Source organism: Chelonoidis abingdonii, chromosome 2, assembly GCF_003597395.2.
Source record: "Chelonoidis abingdonii isolate Lonesome George chromosome 2, CheloAbing_2.0, whole genome shotgun sequence".
NCBI lineage: Eukaryota > Metazoa > Chordata > Testudines > Testudinidae > Chelonoidis > Chelonoidis abingdonii.
In genome coordinates this window covers 277,410,308-277,435,109 of record NC_133770.1, presented here as the reverse complement: position 1 = coordinate 277,435,109, position 24,802 = coordinate 277,410,308, and the positions used below count along the sequence as shown (strand labels likewise).

The window sequence follows — 24,802 nt, the reverse complement described above, 5'->3', positions numbered from 1 at the left end:
TACTGATCTATCCCTCCCCCCAAATGCATTCATCTCCTCTATGGGTCTCTTTCTATCCTCTTCTTCCTGAATGTTTGTAATTGCCTATAAATGAACAATTCAAACTCAAAATAAATAGGCACTTTCCCAGGACTTGGAACAAAACTTTAAATGGCAGATTACCTAATTACTTTCTCCCTCCTCCACTATTTCATGCCTTAACACTACCTTCATTCTCGCATCTTTGAAATAAATGTGCCTGTGAATTGTACCTAAGACTGAATGTGACTCATTTCAAAGCCAATCAATATCATGCCTTAAGCAGCCAAAATAAGACAGTTGAGAGACAAGGGTCTTCATTTTCTTCCAATTCTGTTTTCTCCTCCAGGGCCTGAGAAATGCTGTTTGCTGGCCCTGGAAGTAGTGAGACTGAGAATTTTAATGTGGGTTGTCCAAGTGGTAGTACAGCTTACATAGAGTAAAGTCCCAAGGCTTGCCCAGAATTTTTTTTCAGTTATTTCATTTAGTGACTTATTCAGCTGTGTGTAATGTTAAAGCAGCCAAAAGAACCACAGCTTTCTTATTAATTATTGCTTATAAAGATGCTTATTCTTGCACTTAAACATTCTTACAGAAAGCTTTTGCAAATTCTCAGATGTGACTGCTTACTTTGTCAGATTAGATAGATGACTGTCAAGACATTAGTTTAAAATTTTTATTTCTATGACTATTTAGTTTCAGGTCCAAAGTATAAAACACTGATCAATGTTGCTAAAAAATTTTGGGTTATTAAGGAAAGGCATATTAAAGGTGTGTTGTTGCACATCAATAATACATTTTGCTAAGATAGGATAGCTTTTAAAAGGAGCCTGGACTCCTGAAAAGAGAGTGCTTGCCTTGTAACTCCAATAAACAAATGACTGTTTTATGTCTGTCTCTTTTAACAGATGACCCTAAAGTAATTGTTGCCAACCTCACAGTAAGTATTTAGCACTGGCATATTATCTGTCTACATATTGTTTATTTCACATGTTAATTTGGGGATTTATTCACCATTCCCTGCTCACTCTTTAGTCAGAAAACCACCATTAGGCTGAAGATAGAGAGATAAATAGGGCCCTTCATGAGTAGGGATTAATGTGTGTCATGAGTTCCACTGTTTGCTGCTGTAGTAGCTTTTATAACCCTTTTGGGTAGTACACAGCCAGAATGTCCCTGATGGTCTTGAGTCCCTGAATTGAGCCAATTTATTCCTTCCTTCAGAAATGGAAAGTAACCTTTTTATGAGTAAACATTCTAGTAGTACTTGGAAGATGCAGTAAAAATCCATTTGATATCCCTCAACCTTAACCTTGTTTTTATGAAATTCCCATTAAATATATACTGATTTATCTAATGTAGAGGCCAAACTGCTTCAAAAACATTTTTGGAAAGGCTATCATTCAGTATTCAGGGAGTCTTCTGAAATTAAGCTTTGGTCAGATATGAACCATTTTGCATATCACTGAGGAAAATGCACAGGAGTTTCACAAAAACACTCTGTGGCGAGAACAAAGGTGTCAGATGTGCATAGAACATAATTCAAAACTCACCTGTCCTTAGGGATGCATAGTATAAATAGTGCACTGATACAAATATGATCCTTTCGATTGTTATGCAAAATCTGGGATATATGCCTACTATATGTAACCTTAAACTCTGAAATCAAACAGATTGTGTGGTTGAAGCTATACTAGCGATGATGACTTGAAACAATATAGCTTTTTACAATTGTCTTTCAGTGTAGAAAGCCAGACCAGCACTTTAAACCTTATTTGAAACAGCACCTTCCCAAGCGTTTGCACTATGCTTACAACAGAAGAATTGAGGATATTCACTTACTGGTGGACAGAAGATGGCATGTGGCAAGGTAAACTGTGGTGTCTTTGTATGTGTGTTTTCCTTTTTGGTCTCTTCTGCCTTCTCTCGATTAGTTACTGGTACTTTTGAATATTCTTAAGCTATTTAGCAATTAGCCGGGCAAAAAAATAATCCTATTTAGAGAGGCAGGCAGTTTATACCGTTACTTTGCTTTTAAAGACAATAGAAAAGGAGGCATCTTTTCTACCGTCAACATCCTTTTGTGTTTAAAATATCTTCTTTGATCTGTTGATAAAATGATATATTAAATCAAGTACAGCTAGTCCGTTATTCATAAAGCTGAGTCAGTGTGGTTTTTTTTTTTTTTTTGGTAGAGAACAGGACAGATTTATGTTCTTGGCATCTCTTGTGATGGACTTTAAGAATTGGTAGTTCTTTTCTGAAAATGTTGCTGCCAGTCAAACAGTGTGTCATAAGTGTCTTTGCATGCAATATAGTTGTAGCTGTGTCAGTTCCAGGCAGGGCCAGCGCTTCCATTTAGGCAACCTAGGCAATCGTCTAGGCTGCCAGGATTATTGAGGGGCGGCATTTTGCCCGGGGTGGGGGTGACAGGCAGCTCCGGTTGACCTGCCGCAGGCGTGCCTGCAGAGGGTCCGCTGGTCCCGTGGCTCCAGTGGACCTCTCACAGGCATGCCTGCAGCAGCTCCACCGGAGCCGCGGGAGCAGCACGTGGGGCAGCAAAATGGCCGTGCACCTAGGGTACCAAAAACGCTGGCGCCGGTCCTGGTCCCAGGATACCCACCTTGTCTGTCTAATAAGTATCTTTGACGCTTGTGCTAATCTTCCTGTATTTATGCAAAGATCTTTCTACTAAAGCAGTGAATGGGAAATCCCAGTTGCCTTTTCAGAGTGGATGTAATTCCAGTAGGCAAGATGACAAGTCTTCTTTCTACAATTTCTGATGATGGTTCTTAAATTTCAAAGAATTAAATTCTGGTTTTAGGCTTACCATTTTAACAATTTTTATTGATATATGTAGGACTAGACAGGAGGCAGTTTTCCTGTTCTGCAAAACTTGAAGTATAGAATTTTTCCTTTTTTCTATTTTTTGTGTTCCACATCAGGATGAATCCATGGCCTCCTTTCCAGGTTTTTCATGATTCAGACTAGGGACTTGAACCTGGGTCTTCCACTTCCAGTTGAGTGCCATAACTACTAGGCTCTTGGCTATTCTGGGGTCAATGTGTCTGTCTGGTTTTGACCTGTGAAACCTTTCCTAACAAAAGCTGTTTGTCAAAACCTGGTATGTTCCCACAAAAAGATTTTGGTTTAGACCAATGGTTCCCAAACTGGGGTTCTCAGGAAAAAAATTCCTGATGGCCAACAGAGCTGTCCATAGGGATCCCAGGGCCACAGGGGGCCGGCAGCTCACAGCCCCTGCACTTCCAAGAACTAAGCAGATCAAAGCAAGCATATCTATCATGCAGAGGAGGTTTAAACTGCAAGACTCCTTGTAGGAAAGGGAGGTGGATATTTTTTGCTGTTTTTTTTAAATTAAATAGGCAGCTAGTATTGTTTTTTTAAATTATTATGAAGAACAAGTTTAAGTTTTGTTGTAACATGTGGTGTTTGCCTGGACTGCTCAAGATCTGAAAGCTTGTGTAGGAGGAACACTGAGTTGGCTTCTTAAATATCTTCATGCTGTTTCACATCTGATGCTCCTTGATGAAACATAGGAGCCTTGTCTTATAACAGGCTTATTCAAAGTGATATAAGCTGCGAAAGTGAGATCTTGGAAGAGTGTTGCCATCTTCATAATGTAATAAAAATACTGTAATGATAAATAATAAGTGTGTAATAAGCTTGTCATAAGAACAAATTTTTATATTTCCAAGATCACTGCTTTTCTAATTTATACTCAGGTAAAGGAGAAAATTCCTGGAAATATTCATTTTTAGGAGGGGATTTGTGAGACTCAACATTTTAGTGAAAGGGGTTCACAGGTTGTTAAAGTTTGGGAACCATGCTTTAGACCAATCATCATTTTCTGACTACCCCCCCACCCCGACCAAAAAAAAAAAAAAATAGAAGATTCCCAAACAGCTCTACATATGGGATGAGGAAGAGAGGTAATAGGAATATTTTACTCAAGATTTTTTCCCTTTTCATCTCAGTTCAAACTTCCTTTGGCTGCATTATTTGCTACTGCTACCTTTTAATGTGTGCACCCTTCTCTTCTGTTAATGTAACTGTAATTCATGTTTATAGCCAGGAAAAGACTATTTCTGTAATAGTTACAGGTCTGATTACTTCACTTCCAGTTTTGAGGACAAAAGCCAAATCTCTGAGAGAACATCATCTAATGGGTGTACAAACTGACTTTTAGGATGGCAGCCCCTGTGATGCTGCTCATAAATCTTACTGTGTAACAAAGCTAGTCATTATATTTCTATGACTACCACTTACGTTCTTCATATGTTTCTTTTCCTTCTGAGTTTCTCCCATTTTCTTTCCAGGTCTGTTTCTTCTTTGCCTACCACAAAGTGTAAGAGTAAGCAGGTGAAAAGGACTCAGTAGCATTGTAATTTATTAAAAAGGTGCTTTCTGACTTTCTGAGAAGCATCTGTTAGAATGCTACTGATTTAGGGCAACATGATCCTAAACAGCTTCAATCTGTAGGTGTCCCCAGTGGGGAAGGGCTTCTACCTGGGAATGGCAAGTTATCCAAGGCTAACAATAGCTGATGTTCATTATGCCATATGCATTGGTTTCTTTTCAAGTACATCCCAGGCAGGTGATGTCTCAAGTTTTTCGTTCTCTTAATAATGGCATAGTATTAAGTTATATTGCGCCATCCATTTAAGCAGAAACACTCATAGTTGTCAATGGGGATTTCTGTTAAGAACTGATGTCACAATACACTTATTAAAATACTGAGCAAAATTCAGTTTTAAGACTTTTGAGAGTAATGGGAGGACCCATGTGCTTGTCCAAATCCATCGCTTCCTTGGTGGAATATATTTAATGCTGAGGGAGCATCATTGGGAAAGAGAATGATGTCCTCTTTGGAGAACTGCCTACCTAACTTCCCCCTAGAGTTTCATTTGGGTATGGTATTCACTTCTTATCCCAAGTAGTGTGTCCTGCTGGTGCATCCACTCCGGTGTTGGGGATAATTATAGTTTGTAAAATGCTCTGGGATAGTTTAGGACAAAGTTTCTGTATAATTGAGAGATGACTTCACTGTTTTTGTGTGTGTTAAGGCTGGAATTTTCAAAGGAACCTGTAGAAGTTAGGTGCCCAAATCCTCATGACATTCAAAGGGATTTAGGCTCTACCTCCCTTCAACTCCTTTTGAAAATCACAGCCTAAATTTTAATCTTCTGAAACTACATTGTCAGGTTGAGCAATAATTCTTATGATTTTACATTTCAATGTAGGAAATCCATGGATGTTTATAAGAAACTATCAGGAAAATGCTTCTTCCATGGCGATCATGGATATGACAACAAGATCAACAGTATGCAGGTATAAGCAGCAAACTAACCTTTTTGCGAGGGTAATTGGGTTTGTGTGTTGGAGGGAGAAACTTGAAGTCTTGGAATTTGCTTTAACTCTTTTTTTTAAAAAAACAAAAAAACAAAAAAAACTACTACTTTTACCATGTTTCTCTCTTCTTTGAAGACTGTCTTTGTAGGCTATGGTCCCACATTCAAGCACAAGGCCAAAGTACCTCCATTTGAAAATATTGAACTTTACAACGTTATGTGTGGTAAGCTACTCCATTTCTAAACTACTTTTGCCAACAAAGCTTTCAGAGATTGGTGTAGGCACAACTTATGCTTATGTTCTGGGCTACTGCCTTCTCCAGCACTGCACTGTCACTTGCCCTTTGGATGGAAGGACAGAATGCACAGAGGCCTGTGTTCATTCTGCTCCAACAATTGGAGTACATTCACATTGTGTTTCTGCTGGCAGCTCCTCGGGGATATCAAATATAGAGGGCTACATTCCCCATTAGCCCTGGGAGCTAGACTTGTGTCCAGAGAGAGCTTCTGCCCCTGCATCTCATGCGTAGCAGCATAGACGTTATTTTGCCACTACTGTGCCTCTTGTTGGCGATAATTGTTTTTGGAACTCTTACTGCAGCAATGAAGTAGAGAAGCTAGATATGGCACTGCATGAACATAATTTTTATGATCCTGTCTTTAATGTACATTTCCTTTTTCAGTTAAACTTTCCACCTGAGGATTTCAAAAGAAGCTGCAGATATTAATTTATAAACGTGAAACACATCTTTGTGTTTAATAATTTATTCCCATTTATAGATGAGGAGGCTAATTGGTCTTGAGGTCTCAGAAGTCAATAGCAGAGTTGGAAATAGAACGAAGATCATTTTTTACTTTGTCTCGTGCTTTAACCAGTAGACAACACTTCCTTTCAGATATGAACCAGTCAAGAGATCGCACTGGAACAGAACCATCGTCATTAACATGATGTGCCTTTTGTGCAAATCACAATAACAGCTCATTGTGTCTGTTCACTCTTCTCCAAATGTGTGCAATATTGAACTTTCCTGTCTGTCAGTGGTGTTAGGTGGCTTATTTAATGTTTGTACACTACCAGGAAATCCTAGATGAAAGATTCCAAAGAAAATGTTTTAGTGGGGATGTTAAATGCTGTATATCGGTTTGACTTTTAGTATTTTTTAAGACTGATAGCACTGTCGGGTTTAACCAAGCATGCTGCAGGTTTGCCCTCTAAGGTATTGATCCTCATTGGAAACTCTATGGGTACATCTACTCTGCAACCCCCAATGCCCCCACCCCATGCCAGCACATCTGATCAACTGACTTGGGCTTGCAGGCCTGGCCCGATGGGGCTAAATATAGCAATGTAGATTTTTTTTCCCTCCTTGGGCTCTGACCCCTCCCACCTCCCTGAGTGAGTGTTCTTAGCCCCTTAGTGTGGGCCCCACGTGCTTGAGTCAGTTGGTCTGGGCTCTGAGACTCGCTGCTGCTGGTGTTTTCCCTGCCCCTCTCCAACCCCCATGTAAACGTGCCCTAGGAGTTACGGTAATAAAAACGTTTAGTAGTAATAGTTTCTCCACCTAGCTATAATACCAAATCTTATTGTTCCTATCATGGGAATTTCCAACACTGTCTAATTGCAAAACGGGTTTCTCTGATGTGGACAAAGGCTTAGCACAGTTCTTTGGTTAAATTAAAAGTAACTCTCTCTACTTCATGGGTATAAAGTAGCTGGTGTCTTGTTTCTAGCCATCTAGGAAATGGGCACTGTGTACTGATGTATATGATGTAGGACTGTTACAGTTTTAGAACCCTGCTTCTGTGTTTGATGTCTTGTCAGATCTGCTTGGTTTAAAGCCCGCTCCTAATAATGGAACCCATGGAAGTTTAAATCACTTGCTGAGGAGCAATGCATTTAAACCGACCATGCCAGATGAAGTTGCAAGGCCGCTCTATCCTGTAGCTGCATTTTCTGCATCTGAATTTGATTTGGGCTGTACATGTGATGACAAGGTAGACTCATGGATTTATTCATACTGGTGTCATTAAGGATAATTGTCTTGTACTGCATGTTAGAGGGATATTGCATGTTCTCACTTTAAGAGAAGAAGGCTCTAACATTTAAGTATCCGTTTGATCCTTCAAGCCGTTAAGAGTCTATCATACCTTTTGGAATATTTAGTGTACTGTGTCCTTCACAATAAGGGTGTTAGAGTGCCAGTATTACTTTGCTGAATAAATAGTGAACATGAGATGTCAGAGAATGCTCTTATGGTTCAGCTGCTAATCTTCTTTACTCTTTTTTTTTTTAATTTTTATAAAGAACAAGTTGGATGAACTCAATAAGCGCTTTCATGTCAAAGGAACAGAAGGTAAGGACATGGTGGTTAACAAACATTTATTTTCTTCATTTTTATTGGTGGTTTACTACATTTAAAATCAACCAACATTCAAACTAATGGGAATTTATAAAATACAGTAAACTCATGCACTTCTACCGTCTCTGTGTAGATTTTAGAAGCGTAGTCTGGCAGTTACTAAATCAGACCTGAAGTTCATTAGCCCAGCATCCTGTTTCTGATAGTGCTCAGAAGAAAATGCAAGAAACTCCATGTTAGACAGATGTAGGATAATTGTATCCTAATCCTTAATAGAGATGGGCTCAAAATGGTGAAGCATATTGTTTTGTATTCCTTGCCAAATGTTTTAGCATTAACTAGAATAGCTCTGAATATTCTTATCAATATAAATGTCCAATTTCCTTTTAGAATCTTGCTAAAATTCCATTAGCCATGTGTGTTAACTTGAGCTGGACCAAGCTTTGTAAACCTTTCCCTGCTACTTTAGCAAATCTTGTGGTTTTTTGCAATTGGATCCTGAGCTACCTCCAGTCAAGCATTTGTGGTCAATTTTTTTTTGTTTTTTTGTATAGCTTTCATAAATCTTTCCCTTTCCTTAATTCTAGTAATACAAACAATTGTGCAGGTCATTCTTTACAGGTAAAATTATTCCCTGCTTCTGCAAGTTTAATTGCTTTTCTATAGGTTATCATCATAAAGCATAAGGCACCAGATGAAATTTAGGTCTGGCATTTTTAACTACCTGTAATTCTGCTGTTATGCCTGTCACTAAACCAATGTCCACATCAAAAACAGAATTAAATTTTTCTTTTCCCTATGGAATCTAACGGTGCATGGGAGGCATGCTACTACAACTTTGTCTTAAACCAGTTTCTGCTAATTAGTGAAGGAATATTTCATTCTGTACCAAGGAATGTTAACAGCAAACAAGTACCACTGTACTTGCAGGCATCCTGAAACCTTGATCTTGCTTTGGTTATAACTTTTTTTCAACATTTTATCAGTTTTTTCTTAGTATACTGTGAATACATTTGTTCTTGTACATGTCTTCAGAAATTGGCTACTGTAGCACCTATGTCAATTTCAATCATCATATTTAAGTTGTCTAGATTTGTTAATCCAACATGGAACACTTGAATCACACTTATTCTAAACTAGAGGTGGCCAAAATGAAGGATTTCTGGTTTGCAGGACGTGTTGACCTTTCTTAATTTGGTTTTATTCTAAATCCGAATAAAACCAAGATTTTTGAAATTTCTCTCAAACTGCAAATCCGTCTCCCTCCTCCAAAACACTGAGGCAGGCTGTTTCCAAAAAGGAATAGGCTCCCTGGACTCATAGCTGCTGGCTGAAATTGACATTCTTGTCAAGTTTCACCGCTGCTATCTGGAGGAGGCATGGTTCTGTATGCAGGGGAGCCCAGCGTCTTAGGGGCTACTTGCATGTGAACAAACCAGAATGAAGCTGCAGGCCTGGTAGTTCTTCTGCTGAGCCACCCAACCCAAGGCTAGGGTCACCAGATGTCCTGATTTTTATAGGGACAGTCCTGATATTTGGTGCTTTTTTTAAATATGGGCTCCTATTACCTCCCCACCCCCTGTCCCGATTTTTCACACTTGCTATCTGGTCACCCTCCCCCATGGCTATTTGGAATCTGAGTAGTTCCACTACCATTCTGTGTTTGGGGGACGGATGGGATGGGAAGAATTTCTCTCCTTTTTAACCTTTTAAGTCTAAACTACAGTATTTCTGTAGCAGTTATTTAGACTAGTTATCTCAGTTATTTAGACTAGGTGCTACACAGGGGATTTGCCTTTTAAATGGGCATATGTTGGACACATTGATTCTGGCTGGGTTTTTTCTTCTTTGATATTCCATATAATTTAATGTAACTTCCTCCAATTTCTAGAGAAACACCTCCTGTACGGACGTCCTGCGGTGCTTTATCGTACCAAGTACAATATTTTACACCACCAAGACTTTGAAAGTGGTTACAGTGAAACATTCCTGATGCCTCTCTGGACATCGTACACTATTTCAAAACAGGTCAGATTTATCTTTGCTTTCGAAAAATGACATACAAGATCACTGCTACCTGTATTTCTGGAGTCTTAAAATTTCCTTTCCTTTAGGGAATTTCCTGCTTGGAATAATGTAGATTTCCATTATAAAGAGCACTTCCACTCTCCATGAAAAGTGGAATTTTAAGGTCCATATGCTGCTGCGGTGGTGGTGGTGGTGGTGGTGGTTTTTTAAACACTTAACCCAGGATTTGTTTTTCTGCAACAGAATGTCTAGTTTATATCAGCTAGTTTATCAAGTTGTTTCCAGCGGGAATTCCTCCTCCTAGATTCTCTCTGTCTCAAGGAACAGGTTTTTACTATAAAGGTTGATGGATATATTTTATATTATAGAGGATCCTTCATCTTATCTGTTGATTATTTGAAATCATTATGCTTTGCATAACATTCTTTATTGATGTTAGGTCTAAACAAGGCACACTCTCTTGTTCTTGACTTCTTTTTCTGGAATGATGTTTACAGTTGATTCCATGTATGCCTTTCAATGCAGGCAGAGGTATCTGGTGTCCCTGAGCATCTGTCTAACTGTGTAAGGCCTGATCTGCGCATTTCTCCAGGAAACAGTCAGAGCTGTTCAGCCTACAGAGCAGATAAACAAATGACTTATGGATTCCTTTTTCCTCCTCGTAAGTTTAAATAGGATGTCTGTAGAATATAAAGGAGATATTCTATGTGCAGCGACTTTTGGTTCCCTAGAGATTTTTGAGCTTCCTCTTGTCTGTTAGGGAAATTTTTTACTAGGAAAAAGAAGGCACAAGGTCTGTAAGGGTTGAGGGTTTTTAAGTGTCCAGAAGAGAGATTTGATAGCTTCAGTATTACTGTTTTGTTTTTTTTTTTTCTTGTGGAGAGACTGCAGTAATCCAATGGAACTGTTATCAGCTAAATGTAACTCTGTTTTAATTGTACATGATTTTGACTACTGTATGTATTTCAGGTGTGTGTCTCTGCTTCTGAAAAGTTCAGTAACTCAAATATGCATTCATCTAGTCAGTCAATCTGTTTATTATCAAAAAGAATGATTTGATCAGTGCAGAAGTACTTACGTGGAAAGATGTCTGAAAATGGAGGAGGACTCTTTTGTCCAGCAGTCAAAGACAAAACAAGACCTCAGTGGTTGAAAGTTAAATTTGAAACTTGACAAATTCAAAACTGGAAATAAGATATAAATATTTAACAATTAGCGTAATTTACCATTAGAATAGCTTACCAATATGGCAGATATTTCCATCTCTCGCAATACTCAAGTCAAGTCTGGATGTCTTTTTTTTTTTTTTTTTTTTTTTTTTAATGTGAGTTACAGCATTTCTTAGAAACTGAGCTTGATGTACAAATTACAGGCTGGAATTCTATAAGCAGATCTTATGCTTAACCCGGGCCATAGATCAGTGATCCCTTCTGAACTTAAAATCCATGGATATGAAATAAGATGATCACAAAAGACACATTTTGTGCTATAAAACACTGGTTGAATAGTTTGAAATCTGGTATTTATGTATGCAGTAAAGATGAAGGGAGAGAGCCTCAGCTGGCAAAATTTGGCATTACTCCTCTTTAAGTCAATGTACACCAACTGAGCATCTGGCCAGGAGTCTTCAGTTCAAAATCCTAGAGAAATACAGCTACTGTCTGAATGTATTTGTCATAAGTTTTAATAAACTTTTAGTACATGTCACAACCAAAATTGTTTAGTCTGAAAACTTAATGCGAATGGATTTCTGTCTGTGTTTAAAGGGAGAGCAAGAATTTTTCATGCATGTTGTGCAAATTATTATCTTAGGCTCTATTGGTTGACTTGCTTACCACTTCTTCAGTCTTTGGGGAATGGCTGGGTATGCCAGTCGGAATGAATGTCTGAGCAGACGGTTGCAGACTTGGGGAATGACTTCTTCCCCTTTGACTCATTAAAGGAAGGGTTGAAATGGTTTTTAAAAGGCGTATGTATGTTACAGAACTAAAGGCAGTAGAGAGATGGATCACTTCTTGATTTTTTCTAAACAGACTCTATTCTGCCTTGGAAGTGTGAGCCTTTTTAAAAAAAAAAAAAAAAAATTTTCAAAACAATACAGCACAACTATCACACCTCCTGGAAAAGTACAAAAATAGAAACAAATTTAGCTGGTGGAAGATTGAAACAAGGACAAAACCTCTCTGTTCTCAGTCCATCTGTCTTGTAAAGTAACAAGAAATCGTGTTTTAGTTTAGTCCAGATTCTCATTTAGAAGATAATCTTTCTTTTGATTACTGCTTGCAATTGTTTAATTTATTTTTCTTGAGTCTCTGAGATTTCTACTAGGAACTTTCATGTTAACACATCTTGTTCTATGACTTTCAGAACTAAGTTCCTCTGCAGAAGCTAAATATGATGCCTTTCTAATAACAAATATCATTCCAATGTATCCTGCCTTCAAAAGTAAGTATGATACTCTTGTGGGTTACATCTGATTCCATGCACCACTTAGCTAACTGGTATAGATATCTTTCAAAAATTATGCGGCTGCTGAACGATGGAATGAACTGATTTAGAGGTTTATTGGATAACTTTCAGCTGGCCTCTCTGAATACATGTGTAGGAATACAGGTGGACCAAATGGATTTATCACAGATGGGGCTAAATGCATCTAAACAAAAAGTGAACTGACCTAAATCTAACTGAAACCCATTAACTTTTCTTTCCTTTGTGTGCTGCTTTCATTCCTAGTTTTTGTGGGCGGTAGCAAACTATCAGGCTATTCTGGTGGCATTTCTGGCTTGACTGGAAGCAGAAAGCCTTGGAAGAGGCTCAACAAGTAGCTCTTGTGAGATTTTCAACCGAGATTCTAGACCAGAGAGGTTTGGCTAAACCTCAAAACTCTGGGATGCTTGTCAAACCAAAGGAGGGTGTTAGCAAGCCTGTGGGTAGAAACAAGTGGCGATATACGTTCAGGAGCTTGAGCAAAGAGGGCAGAATGACAGTTACCTGATCAGCCGGTGGAAAATCATTACTGATTACTCACTCTGAAGTCATGATTTATAAAAATGCTGTTTCCAGGAACATAATCATAGGACCAAACAACCATAAATTGCTAATATTGTGGTGTCATTTTTTTTATTATAACTTGTTGGGGACTCCCAACATCTCACAGAGTTCGCCAGTGGAGGGGTTAATGGTAGTCATGATTTCGGTAGTACTAGAAGTATGCATGTGCTGTACAGAGGATGTTAAAATTTATAACAGAAGAAAATGGAGGATGTCTGAGTGAGCAGGACATCAGTTGAAAACACTACAATGTGCTTTAGTTACACACACTTGTGGTTAGTTCTTTTCTTTTACTTTTTAAATAGATTTGGGAGTTCTGTGTGTGCTTTTATAAATGAAGATGATTATAGGTTAAGGGAGGAAAAGTATTGATTGTCATAATGGACAATCTATCTACATCCTTCAGAAGACACTGCCCTTCTGTCAGATGTTACAATATAACTAAATCATTGCAGAGTCCACCTAGTTCCAGAAATTAGATTATTAATATCTGAGGGAACCTCATGGAAAGGAATGTGCCTTTCATGCTCTTTTAGATTTGACCTTCCTTAGAGATTAGAGGTTTTGCTATTCAATTAATCAAAGTAGCACTGAGACTTTGTGCTTACAAAGAGCCAAGGACATTAGAAGTGTGTGTGAGAATATTCATTTCTACTGCTAGAGAAGGAACAGCAAGCTTTGTATAAGGTCTATTGTAATGCCAGCCTTTGAATGGTACTGTGCATTTCCTTTATCACTCATTAGAAAATAGATTTCTCTGTGCTTTATTAATTTAGCAGGCTTCATCTGGAGCAGTGATACTCAGACACAGTGGTTCACGAGCCAAATTAGTGATCAACATTACCCAGAAGAGCCACAGTATTATTATTTTATCAACTACAATTGGTTCACAACATAGTGAAAGCATCCTGATTGGTTAATAACTTATAGTGGTTAATAGTTAAATCACACAGTGTTGTAATATCATGTGCTGCAAAGAGCTGCAGGGGACACAGTAAAGAGCCACTTGCAACTCACGATCCTCAGTCTGAATATCCCTGATCTAGCAAAATGGAGGCTATGTCTATACTGGCAATTGAACAACAAAACTTTTGTCTTTCAGAGGTGTGAATTCCGCCCCTCCCCCATCCTCAAAGACAAAAGTTTTGCCACAACAAGTGCCACTGTGAATAGCGCGTTGTCAGCAGGAGTGCTCTCCTGCCAACAAAGCAAAAGCTGCTTGTTGGAGGTGGAAGTTTTTTTGTCAGTAGGAGAGCCGACACACAGCAACTACACGGCATGACTTTTAGTGGCATGGCTGTGGTGACGCAGCCATGTTACTAAAAGCTGTGTAGTGTAGATAAAGCCTCAGTGAAGCTACAATAAATCTGTAGTAAGACTTGATACTGTCTTGCATGAGTTTCTCATAAACTAGGGAATTGCAACCTAGATGGAGCTACTATAAGGTGGGTATATAACTGTTTGGAAAAGTGTTCCCAGAGAGTAGTTATTGGTGGTTCACAGTCAAGGTGGAAGGGGAGCATATCAGTTGGGGTCCTGCAGGAATCAGTTCTGGGTCTGGTTCTGTTCAATATCTTTATCAGTGATTTTAGATAATGACATAGGGAATACACTTATAAAGTCTGTGGATGATACTAAGCTGGGAGGATTTGCAAGTGCCTGGGAGAATACGATTAAATTCAAAATAATCTGCACAAACTGGAGAAATGGTCTGAAGTAAATAGGATGAAATTCAATAGGGACAAAGGCAAAGGTCTCTACAGAGGAAGGAAAAATCAGTTGCACACATACGAAATGGAAAATGACTCCTTAGGAAGGAGTACTGCAGAAAGGGATCTGGGGGTCATAGTGGATCACAAGCTAAATATGTGTTAATAGTGTAACACCACTGCAAAAATAGCAAACGTCATTCTGGGATCTATTAGGAATGTTGTAAGTAAGACACAGAAGTTATTCTTCCGCTCTACTCCACGTTCATTAGGCCTCAGCTGAAATATTGTCCAGTTCTGAGCATGTCAGGAAAGATGTGGACAAATTGGAGAAAGTCCAGAGAAGAGGGAAAAAAATTTATTAAAGGTCTAGAAAACATGACCTATGAGGGAAGATTGAAAAAAATGAGTTGTTTAGTTTGGAGAAGAGAAGATTGAGTGGGGACAACAGTTTTCAAATAGATAAAATGTTGTCAAATGGAGAAGGGGGAAAAATTATTCTCCTTAATTTCTGAGGATAGAACAAGAAGCAGTGGCTTAAATTGTAGGAAGGGTGGTCAAAGTCCATGTTTCTTGGTCAAGGTATAGTCAAGGTCCAGACTTCGGAGAAAATAATAAGAAGAAACTAACAATAATGATAAGAAGTAAATAGATTTTGGGGTCCATTCAAAAGCATCTGGTGGTTTGAATTTGGCTCTGGTCCACCTATTGACTACCCTTGGTCTAAATACTACTTTGTTCTGCCATGTGTGCAGGGAACTGGATTATATGACCTCTCAAGGTCTCTCCCAGTCCTATGATTCTGATTCTACAATAATGCCTCTGATAGCTGCATGCGTAATATGAATGAGAACAGTTTGGATTTTTATCCTTGCACATAAAGCATATCCAGAAACTCCTATCTAAGCATTGTTTTGCTCACTAAAGGTAATCTTATGTCTTTGCACAGAGGTATGGAATTATTTTCAAAGGGTTTTGGTGAAGAGGTATGCAACTGAACGAAATGGAGTAAATGTCATAAGTGGACCAATCTTCGATTATGACTATGATGGTTTACATGACACACCAGAAAAGATAAAACAGTAAGTTTATATTTAAATGTATTAACTGTTCTTAACGACTGTCTAAAAATATAGTATTTCCCAATTAGTTGGTATTTGGGCTCGAGGTACAAGGTGCTAACTTTTGAAGCCAAGAATCAAGTTCTTTGAAGTCAGTAAAACTGCTGGTTAGTTTATGGTCTGGTAAGCATAAGTTTCTTGTTAAAGGAGGATTCTCAGGATTAAATGTCCTTATTGAGGGGGGAGGGATAAAAAAGCAATTCGCTCCGTTCTAGATAACAACAATAGAACTACTGATCACCAGAGAATTCCCTACCTTGACTTTGTAGAGTTGATGTTCTGACCTGGAGTGTTCATTCATCCTTCCTATGATGGCAGCTTTGATGGGAACCTCACTAACTACAGTATTTTACAATACTTTTACTTTGTAAGTGTGGAGCACGTTCTGCTTACATAGCATGCAATGCAGTGCTAAGGACAATAAGGCTATTGAGTTAAATATTCAAGTTTTTTTGTTAATTCACATTGAACAATGCTTTCCTACCAATAATCTTGAAATCCCTGATCAGAAGATATATTCTAGAATCTTTACATCTGCTTATGATATCTGTGGTGGTCTCTAACTCTACAGTAACTCTGCTCGGTTCATTTTATAATGGTGACTATAGCAGGAGATACTGTCGACTTCTAGAGCCACAGTCTGAGCTGCACTCACCATAGTTTAGGGAGAAGAAGGAGAGAGAGTAAAGTGGGCTGTTTTGCCATCTTTTATAGACCCTAGATTTTGGGACTTTTTGTGGACCACTGCAGTTCCCACTCTAAATTAGAGGAAGCTAAAGACTTGGATATTTTTTCTAAGAGGGATAGTCTAGTTGAGACAGATACCATTGGAATTCATATGGGAATTAATGAGTGAAATTTTATGGTCTGTTATAAAGAAGCAGGGATACAGTAAGGTATAGCCGTTATAGCTCCATGTCTAAAGCCCCAGCTCCTGGGCTCGTGTTATTACATTAAAATCTCAGCATTCATAAAGTTTGTAGAGACCTCAAGGTTGCAAAGAAAATCTTGTAAATGTGTAGCCTGTTTGCTTGCCTGAGTCTGCAGATAGCCAGAAACAATAGCTCTGAAATTTGAATGGCAGAGGTCAAACCTCTCTGTGGGCCCTGTCATCACCACTGCAACAGAGTGGTCTGTATGGACCCCTTTTGGCAATAAAATCTATGAATAACTTATCAATGGCTGACAACTTCAGTGAGGCCATTCCAGGAATAATCAGAGTGCAGAGGCATTCTCGCCACACCCGTCATTCCAGGGCCTGAGAAGAGAAGGGGAAATGGATGCAGAGCTGCTATGCTGACTTGAAGGTTTCCTATATGCTGAAGGAATTCTCCTGGCTGAAGCAAGAATCCAGACTCTGGACCCCAATGTTGAGGAATTGTTCTCTTTTCTTGGGTCCTGGTCTGTAATGAAGTCCTGTAAATAGGATTATTGGGCAACAAGTAAGAATTAATTTTAGAATGTTTCAACTGTATTTAATTATGCAGAACTTGGAGCCTCCTGGTGACCTCTATACCTACATTTACCCACATTCTAACTGAAGAGGACACCTGTCTGTGAAGGTGGAAATGAATACTCTGACAGCACTACATACAAATAGCAGAGTCCTGTGGCACCGTGTAGACTAACAGACGTATTGGAGCATGAGCTTTCGTGGGTGAATACCCACTTCATCGGATGCATGTAGTGGAAATTTCCAGAGGCAGGTATAAATTTGCAGATATCTGTTAGTCTATAAGGTGCCATGGGACTCTCTGCCGCTTTTACAGATCCAGACTAACATGGCTACCCCTCTGATACATGCAAATAGCACTGCACAAGAAATCTCTTATCTAGGAGTCCATCTAACAGATTTTGCTCAATGTTTGTTTGTGTTTTCCTCCTAGGTATGTGGAAGGCAGTTCAGTTCCAGTTCCAACTCATTACTACAGTATCATAACTAGCTGCTTAGATTTCACTCAGCCCGCTGATAAATGCGATGGGCCACTATCCGTTCTTTCATACATACTTCCCCATCGGCCTGACAATGATGAGAGCTGCAATGTAAGTTCAAATAGGCTCTGCTATCTTAGTTACCATAACTAGTATGTACAGACCTAGCCATGGGTAAAATCCCATTTAGTGACCTTTTAAAATATGATTATTGAACAGTTATGGGAACTTAAACCAAAATGTCTTGCCTGGAGTCAGACAAGGAATTGGTGGCAGAGCTGGAACAGAACTCAGGACTCCTGCCTCTAGTCCAAGGTCCCTATTCTAATCACTGGGCTATTGCACCCCCCCCCCCCCCCCATGACATTGCAAAAGAAGGTGTGGAACTATTACTGCTTACTATCATAAGGAAAAAAACAAACCCTAAAATATGTTTTGTGTTAAATGTGAAAATACTTACTTTGAGTATAGAGATGCAATGATTTGGCAGCAGAGTAAATAACTTATAGGGTCATAACACATGGCAGAACTCCTAATGAAGTCACCTTGGAGCTGCGTAGCAGGAAAAGTTCAATATACAGGACAGAATGTGTTACATGGTAGCAGACAACTGGATATTTCGGTGGGGGAGGCGGTGTCCATTGTGAGATGCAGCTAGAGTTAAATCTTCACATCTTTATAGTGGCTGCCTGCCATGGCATTCCAGGTGCCTCAACCAATATAGTTACAACTTAAAAATAAACACAAAATCCCCAAATGGTGTTCTATCTGGGGTTGCAGAAGCAAAGAGATGCTCTACATGTTCTGTTCCTGCATTTTCTTGGGGCCAAAAGACTCTTACTCTTTTAGATCAGAGATAAGACTGTTTATAGTGGCAGAAGCTTGGTAAAGCACAATGGACCCAGTCTGTATGGGGCTTTTAAATTTTAACATCTGAATGTTTATACATGGTCCAAACATCAGGTGAGTCAGTGCACAAAACAAAGCAATGGAATACTGCATTCTGTGTGACCTGTAAGTAGCCTAGACAACTGTTTTTGAACTTCTGCCTAAACTTAATTTCTCTCTGAGAAATCTTTCCTCATGTGTTCTTCTCTATAGGTTGCCAGGAGTCTGTTTTCTGAATCAAAATCTTTATAGAATCATAGATTAGGGTTGGAAGATACCTCAAGAGGTCATCTAGTCCAACCCCCTGCTCAAAGAAGGACCAGCCCCAACTAAATCATCCCAGCCAGGGCTTTGTCAAGCCGGGCCTTAAAAACTCCTAAGGAAGGAGATTCCACCACCTCCCTAGCTAACCCATTCCAATGTTTCACCCACCAATCCTTTAAGTGCATCCCAGCAGGTGCTGTGGTCAAAGCCGGGGGACTTAAAGTCACTCTCTAAGGAAGGGATTCTCTATCTTCGTGCCCTCGCAATCTCATTTTCAATTGGTTGTCGCACCTCTCTAGGTGAACTTAGTCTTTTCTCTAATATATCTCAGCCTGGCCTCCCCATCATTGGATTACTTCAGCCATTGTCTTGTTCTAGATAATCTGCCCAACACTGAGGAACGCCTAGGCTGCCGATCTCTTTGGCAACCTCCTACAGGTAATTGCCAGTTATGCTTATTTAAATCCGCTACTCACGTTTCTCTTCTGTCGCTCTCACAAATAGTATCATTCCTAGCCTTTTTGTATCACCTCGAAAGTGTCACTGTGCCCATGCCCCTCGCTCATTTTCTCGGTTGCTCTTTCGTTGAGAACTTTACTAATATGGGTCACATTCTTATATCTGTTAGTACTGAGTGGGTGGCCCAACACGTGCGGAATCTCCTAATGTGGGACTCACCAGTGCAGTGCAGTCGCTGGGGAATAATCACTTCCATACGATCTTGTACCTGAGGCCATATTGCTCCTTTATCTCCGGCGAGCCCTAAGTTAGTGGCTTTAGCTTCTGGCATACAAGGGCACTATTGCTGATGTTATCCATTGCTTTCTCATCCTGTAAATCCCTGTGGGTCTCTTTATCTGCGAACTTGTCTTTATGGCCCATTGATCCTTGCTGTGGAAGGCGAGGAGGGGGTTGGACAGCGCGATGGGGGACCGTTCAGTCGGTCTCTATTCCTATTTTTATTGAAATCCTCTGTGATTATTCTCTGTACTCTCTGTTATTTATATATGTTGCTTCATAGGGCACTCTTTTCATAATGTGGATCCTTAAGCGTTCTAAAATGGGTCTTGTAGAACCTCCCCCAAGTCTAGTATGCATTACAGCTGATTCTGAATCTCACTGCCGACCAGCGCGAGAAGTGTTCAGGGGCCTGCTCCCTCGTGCTGGTCTCCCAAACCTTTTCTGGGGACCCAGAATTCAGATAACCTTGAGTCTCACACAAAGGGAAATAACCTCCTCCTTTGTCTCCTCTTTATTCTAATCCAGTCCACCCTTTCCCTGGGTTTCCTGGGGCGATACTGTACTTAAAGAACTCCCTTATGAATCCCAAGAATACGAAGATGGAATTTACCTTCCCCTTCCTTTTTCCCCTGACAAGGCTATTGCATTCAAACTTAGTCAGCTAACACATAGAGGTTTTCTCCCTCTTCCTTCGTTTCTTAGCTCTTGCCAGAGAAACTCAATACAGGTTTTAATTAAGAAGTTTATTATTATCAAAAAAGAAGAAAGAAGAATAAAAATAATCTTCTTGTAATTCAAGGTGACAATTATACAGAGTCAATTGCTTAAAAGAAAAAATGATGAATAAACAGCCTTTATTTCAAGAAAGAGATTTTACTAAATTTAAAACATACCATGCATCACACACATTATGCTAAATCTTATCAACATTAAACATATAAAAGCCTCCTTGCTTTTGCTAGCCCTTATCTTATTCTTATTCATTCAGATAGGCGAAATGCTGAAGATGAGAAGCGTTAACGATGTGTGGGAAAATAAGATCCCCTCTTCATAGCTCGAGAGCTCAGAACAAAGTAGCAACAACCGATAAAACTCAAAATTACAATTTCTTCCCTGAGCTTTGGAGAGAAATTCCGGTCTTTGAAAAATCCGGTTTCCTGATTGGTCCTCTGGTCAGGTGTTTGGTTCCCTTTGTTAACCCTTTACAGGTAAAAGAAACATTAACCCTTAGCTATCTGTTTATGACAGTGTCTTTACCATATAAATTAATCAGGCTTGGTATTTGCTGTGCACCATTTGCTCCTTATGCTTACAGTGCTACATATATTTAGTTGTGTGCATGTGCAACACTACGTGAATGATGGCTGTTCGCTGTCTTCATGTGGCAAAAAACCACTTCTAAACTTGAAAATGTAATTGGGGAAAATGGTGCTGATCCTGAGATTGCCATATCAGCTCTGTTCTTGCACCATGGTATTCCAGCTGATTCAAATGAGTGTCTGGCTCTGGCTGACCTCCAGTTCTGTAGGGATAGGTGATCTGTCCTTAACCTCGCCAAAACTTTTTTCTGAGATTTAAAAAATGCTACTCCTTTTTTTTTTTTTTTCCATTGTTCATTCTTTTTTTTTTGCATCTGGGTTCTATCTGGGGCTGAAAGATGACTTGCAAACATTTAATGAATTAAACCTCACAGCAGCCATGTACACAATACAGGAGTAGTAGTTCCATTTCACTAATGGAGAAACTGAGTTGCAGACACAAGCACCAACTTTCCAAAGTGCTGTGGGGAGGGGGGTGCTTGACCCCTGGCTCTATCCCAGGCCCCGCCCCCACTCTACCCCTTCCCCCAAGGCTCTAGATCTTGATTTGTCTTACAGACTCCTTGTTTTGGCCTGTTTCCTATTGGCATATAGAGCTAAAGGTGAAATAGTTTTGTCTCTGAGAAATACAGCAGATCAAAACAGACTGGCACTGGGTCACAGAGATGTACTTTAGATCCACACTCCATGGGTATGGCTACACTCGAAACTTCAAAGCGCTGCCGTGGCAGCGCTCCCGCGGCAGCGCTTTGAAGTGTGAGTGTAGTCACAGCGCCAGCGCTGGGAGAGAGCTGTCGCAGCACTGCACATACTCCACATCCTCATGAGGTTTAGCTTGCAGCACTGGGAGCCACGCACCCAGCACTGCGGCACTGTTCACACTGACGCTTTACAGCGCTGTGTCTTGCAGCGCTCAGGGTTTTTTGTTTTTTTTTTTTTTCCACACCCCTGAGCGAGAAAGTTGCAGCTCTGTAAAGTGCCACTGTAGCCATGGCCTATGACTCTTTATTCAGTGCTTCACTTCCACGCTGTGCAAACAATCACTTCCCTCACTTACTGTCTGTCACAGAGTGACCCACAAACCTCACCTCTTGCATCTCTGATATTTTTTGGTCACTTCTGACTGTTTCCTGTGGAGATTAGACATTAGTTTTTAATGGCATAGGTTTGTTTTTATTTGAGGACTTTGTCAAGTTAATGAGGAAGAGATTAGTCTCAGGACCAAAACCAGAAACTAAAAACTTTTATGTAGAACTTGGTCATGGGCAAGTTGGGCTAGTCACATGGAAGGATGATGATGCTGAATGGCTGTCACTGTTGTTCTTACAGTGTGGATTTATGGAAGATTAAAATAGTAGTGTGGCATTGTTACTAGATGAGGCGAGGACATGCTGATCGGGGCTGGGGCTAAAATTTGAGATAAAGGTTCAAAGCCTAACCAGGGCTAGAACTTGTTTAGGTAATCTTGTGTCAAAGTTGCAAGTTGCTTTTATGAGATTTTGAAACAAAATGGCAGAAATATTGAGTGAGCAACAGATTTCCCAATAGCATCATCTGCTCCCACCAGGAGATCTACAACTATTCTTGTAAGACTTCTGACTTATTGGGCCATTCCCAGGTAACTTCAACTCTTCTTAGATGTTTTAGCCACATTTGAATCCAAATCCTAAAATTGAGACCTGACCCAAAACTATACCTCCATGTGTTGTTTGTTGATCATTTAATTGACTTTGAATGGAAGAGCATGTGAAGATCATGTGTCTGATGGAGATAACTAATTAGGAAAGGTACAAGACCCTTTCAAAGATCGGACAGGTTCTGCACTAAAACTAAATCCAGTTGTTTTCATTTCAGAGCTCAGAGGAAGAATCCAAGTGGGTTGAAGATCTCCTGAAGATGCACACAGCACGAGTGCGTGACATTGAACAAATTACTAGCTTGGACTTCTTCCGAAAGACCAGCCGAAGCTACACAGAAATTCTCTCCCTAAAGACATACTTGCATACATTTGAAAGTGAAATTTAACTTTCTAATTTTACTCAGTGCATCCTTCTATCAACTGGTGTATATTTTTATATTGTTTTTATATTTATTAATTTGAAACCAGGACATTAAAAATTAGTGTTTTAATCTTGTATCAAATCTTAAATATTAAGCCCTTGTGTCAGTTGTTTTGTTTCTCTAATGTTTAATGTAGGTATGGGTTTTTTAATGTGCTTGTAATACTGCAGCTTGCATCCTTAGTCACAGTCTTTACGTGGTGCTGCAGAATCGATACTTGCATTGAGGAAATATTAATTTTCCAGTGCTCCTTTGCCACGTTTGTAGTCCTGTACTGTATATCAAAATACTGAACATGTAAAATTACATTAATTTACTGTTAACTATGTGACAAAAATATTTAAACCCTTTAGACAAAAAGAATCTTAAATATAATAAACCACACATTCAGTTTTTTAATGTCTTACTTTGCTTTCCTTTCAGAGGATATTTGAGTCACTGGAAGCTGAATGCTTCAGGCTTTCTTACTTACAAAGCTTGAGCCAAACTGTCATGCTTGCAAGTGTGGTTCTGTTGTCTGAAGGTACGATGGCCCCTTTGTGATTCTAAGTGTGTAGGACATAATACGTAGTAGGCCAGGCAGTCAATACTGGCCAGTTTCAGTGGAGGGTAGGCAGGGAGCCCAAGTGGTATCATCAGTCCTCTTTCCCCAAACACACACGATCGCCATATACATGCTGCAATTTTGGTGCTCTCGGGCCATGGCTCTTTTAACACAGGCAGAGGGAGGATGAAAAAAGGAGCCACTCTTGATAACATCACTTTTTTTTTCCCCTGCAAACCAATACATTTTAAAGGTGTCTCCATAAGCATTTATTCCTTTGGAAACCTGCTTTGTCCATCTCCCCCGCCCCCACCCAAGGTGCTGAAGGTTGATGAGACAAGCAGGAGTCCATTGGAAGTTCCAGTGCCAAAGAAAACCAGCAATTGTCATGGAGGACGACCCCTAGCTCTAAATGCAGATGACCCAAGATCTGCAGAATTTCCCTATATATTTGGGGAGGATGTTTTGGGGTCACTCTTCCTGCTCTCACTATGCAAGGAAGGTAACCACCACAACTTTGTGCGCACACAACTGCATGGTACCTCGAACTCTGTACACTTATACTACGGCTCTGCTTTAAAAAAATGGGCTTTGTCAAAATGGCAGCTTGGGTCCTTTATTTATCATGTGTCTCTGACTTCCAGATCCAATTTGTTTACTTTGCAAGTAGATTTGTTCTAATTGACAAGTACCCCAAACTCTCCCAGGGCTTAGTCAAGTTGGATTCTTTCCTTCTCGTAAATCATCACCAGTAACTGCCTAACTTAGCCTGTAAAACCTGTTGGCAACACCAGTGCAACTGCATAGTCTGTAGAATGTGCCTTCATAACACCTGTGTAAGCCCACATACAGTTGATGGGGTTGCCTCTGTAATACACCCAGGTGTAAGCAAGGGCTTAATTTGATTGTCAGAGTTTTTGTTGTTGGTCTGGAACATGAGACATGAAGTATCCAGATTAAGCTACAAACCCGGGCTTAGCTTGTATGGATGGTAATTGGTGTTCAAGTCAAATACAGAGGGGTGACTTGAGCAAAGCTGAACTGGAGATTAGTGGTAAACAATGCAGACTGAACCCCATGCTGCTGTTCTTAGAAATCTGTTTTTCAGGGTAGAGTGGGATTTCAATCTCTGTGGAGGCTTGCTGTATTTCTCTTACACAAATGCTTGGCTAAGCGTGTTGGGGAAAGAGGGAGCATGTTTTGGATTGAAGATGGATAGATGGCTTTGGGTGAGGGATATGCATATACAGATTAGTGCAAATCTGCTGACAATAGCCAGTTTTGAGAGAGTTGTTTTTTTGGGGGGGGTCAGGTTTTTATGACCTCATGGTAGCAGTCTGCACCTTGGGAGGCAAGTGTGAGGATAAACCAAAACCATTGTTTTTCAGACAACCTAC

General features: G+C 39.8%; 1 protein-coding gene across 3 annotated transcripts in view; it reads left to right on the top strand.

The window, feature by feature from the left end:
- Positions 1 to 23,256, top strand: part of ENPP2 (ectonucleotide pyrophosphatase/phosphodiesterase 2) — a 123,473-nt gene extending 100,217 nt beyond the window's left edge. For all 3 annotated transcript variants that reach the window (XM_032777218.2, XM_032777219.2, XM_032777217.2), the window contains exons 14-25: positions 927 to 958; positions 1,761 to 1,888; positions 5,280 to 5,367; positions 5,524 to 5,611; positions 7,210 to 7,382; positions 7,693 to 7,741; positions 9,639 to 9,775; positions 10,301 to 10,436; positions 12,143 to 12,220; positions 15,485 to 15,617; positions 17,543 to 17,699; positions 22,655 to 23,256. In XM_032777218.2, the coding sequence (XP_032633109.1) occupies positions 927 to 958; positions 1,761 to 1,888; positions 5,280 to 5,367; positions 5,524 to 5,611; positions 7,210 to 7,382; positions 7,693 to 7,741; positions 9,639 to 9,775; positions 10,301 to 10,436; positions 12,143 to 12,220; positions 15,485 to 15,617; positions 17,543 to 17,699; positions 22,655 to 22,825 (1,370 nt within the window). In that variant the 3' untranslated portion in view covers positions 22,826 to 23,256. The remainder of the gene's footprint in view (positions 1 to 926; positions 959 to 1,760; positions 1,889 to 5,279; positions 5,368 to 5,523; positions 5,612 to 7,209; positions 7,383 to 7,692; positions 7,742 to 9,638; positions 9,776 to 10,300; positions 10,437 to 12,142; positions 12,221 to 15,484; positions 15,618 to 17,542; positions 17,700 to 22,654) is intronic.
- Positions 23,257 to 24,802: the final 1,546 nt, after the last annotated feature.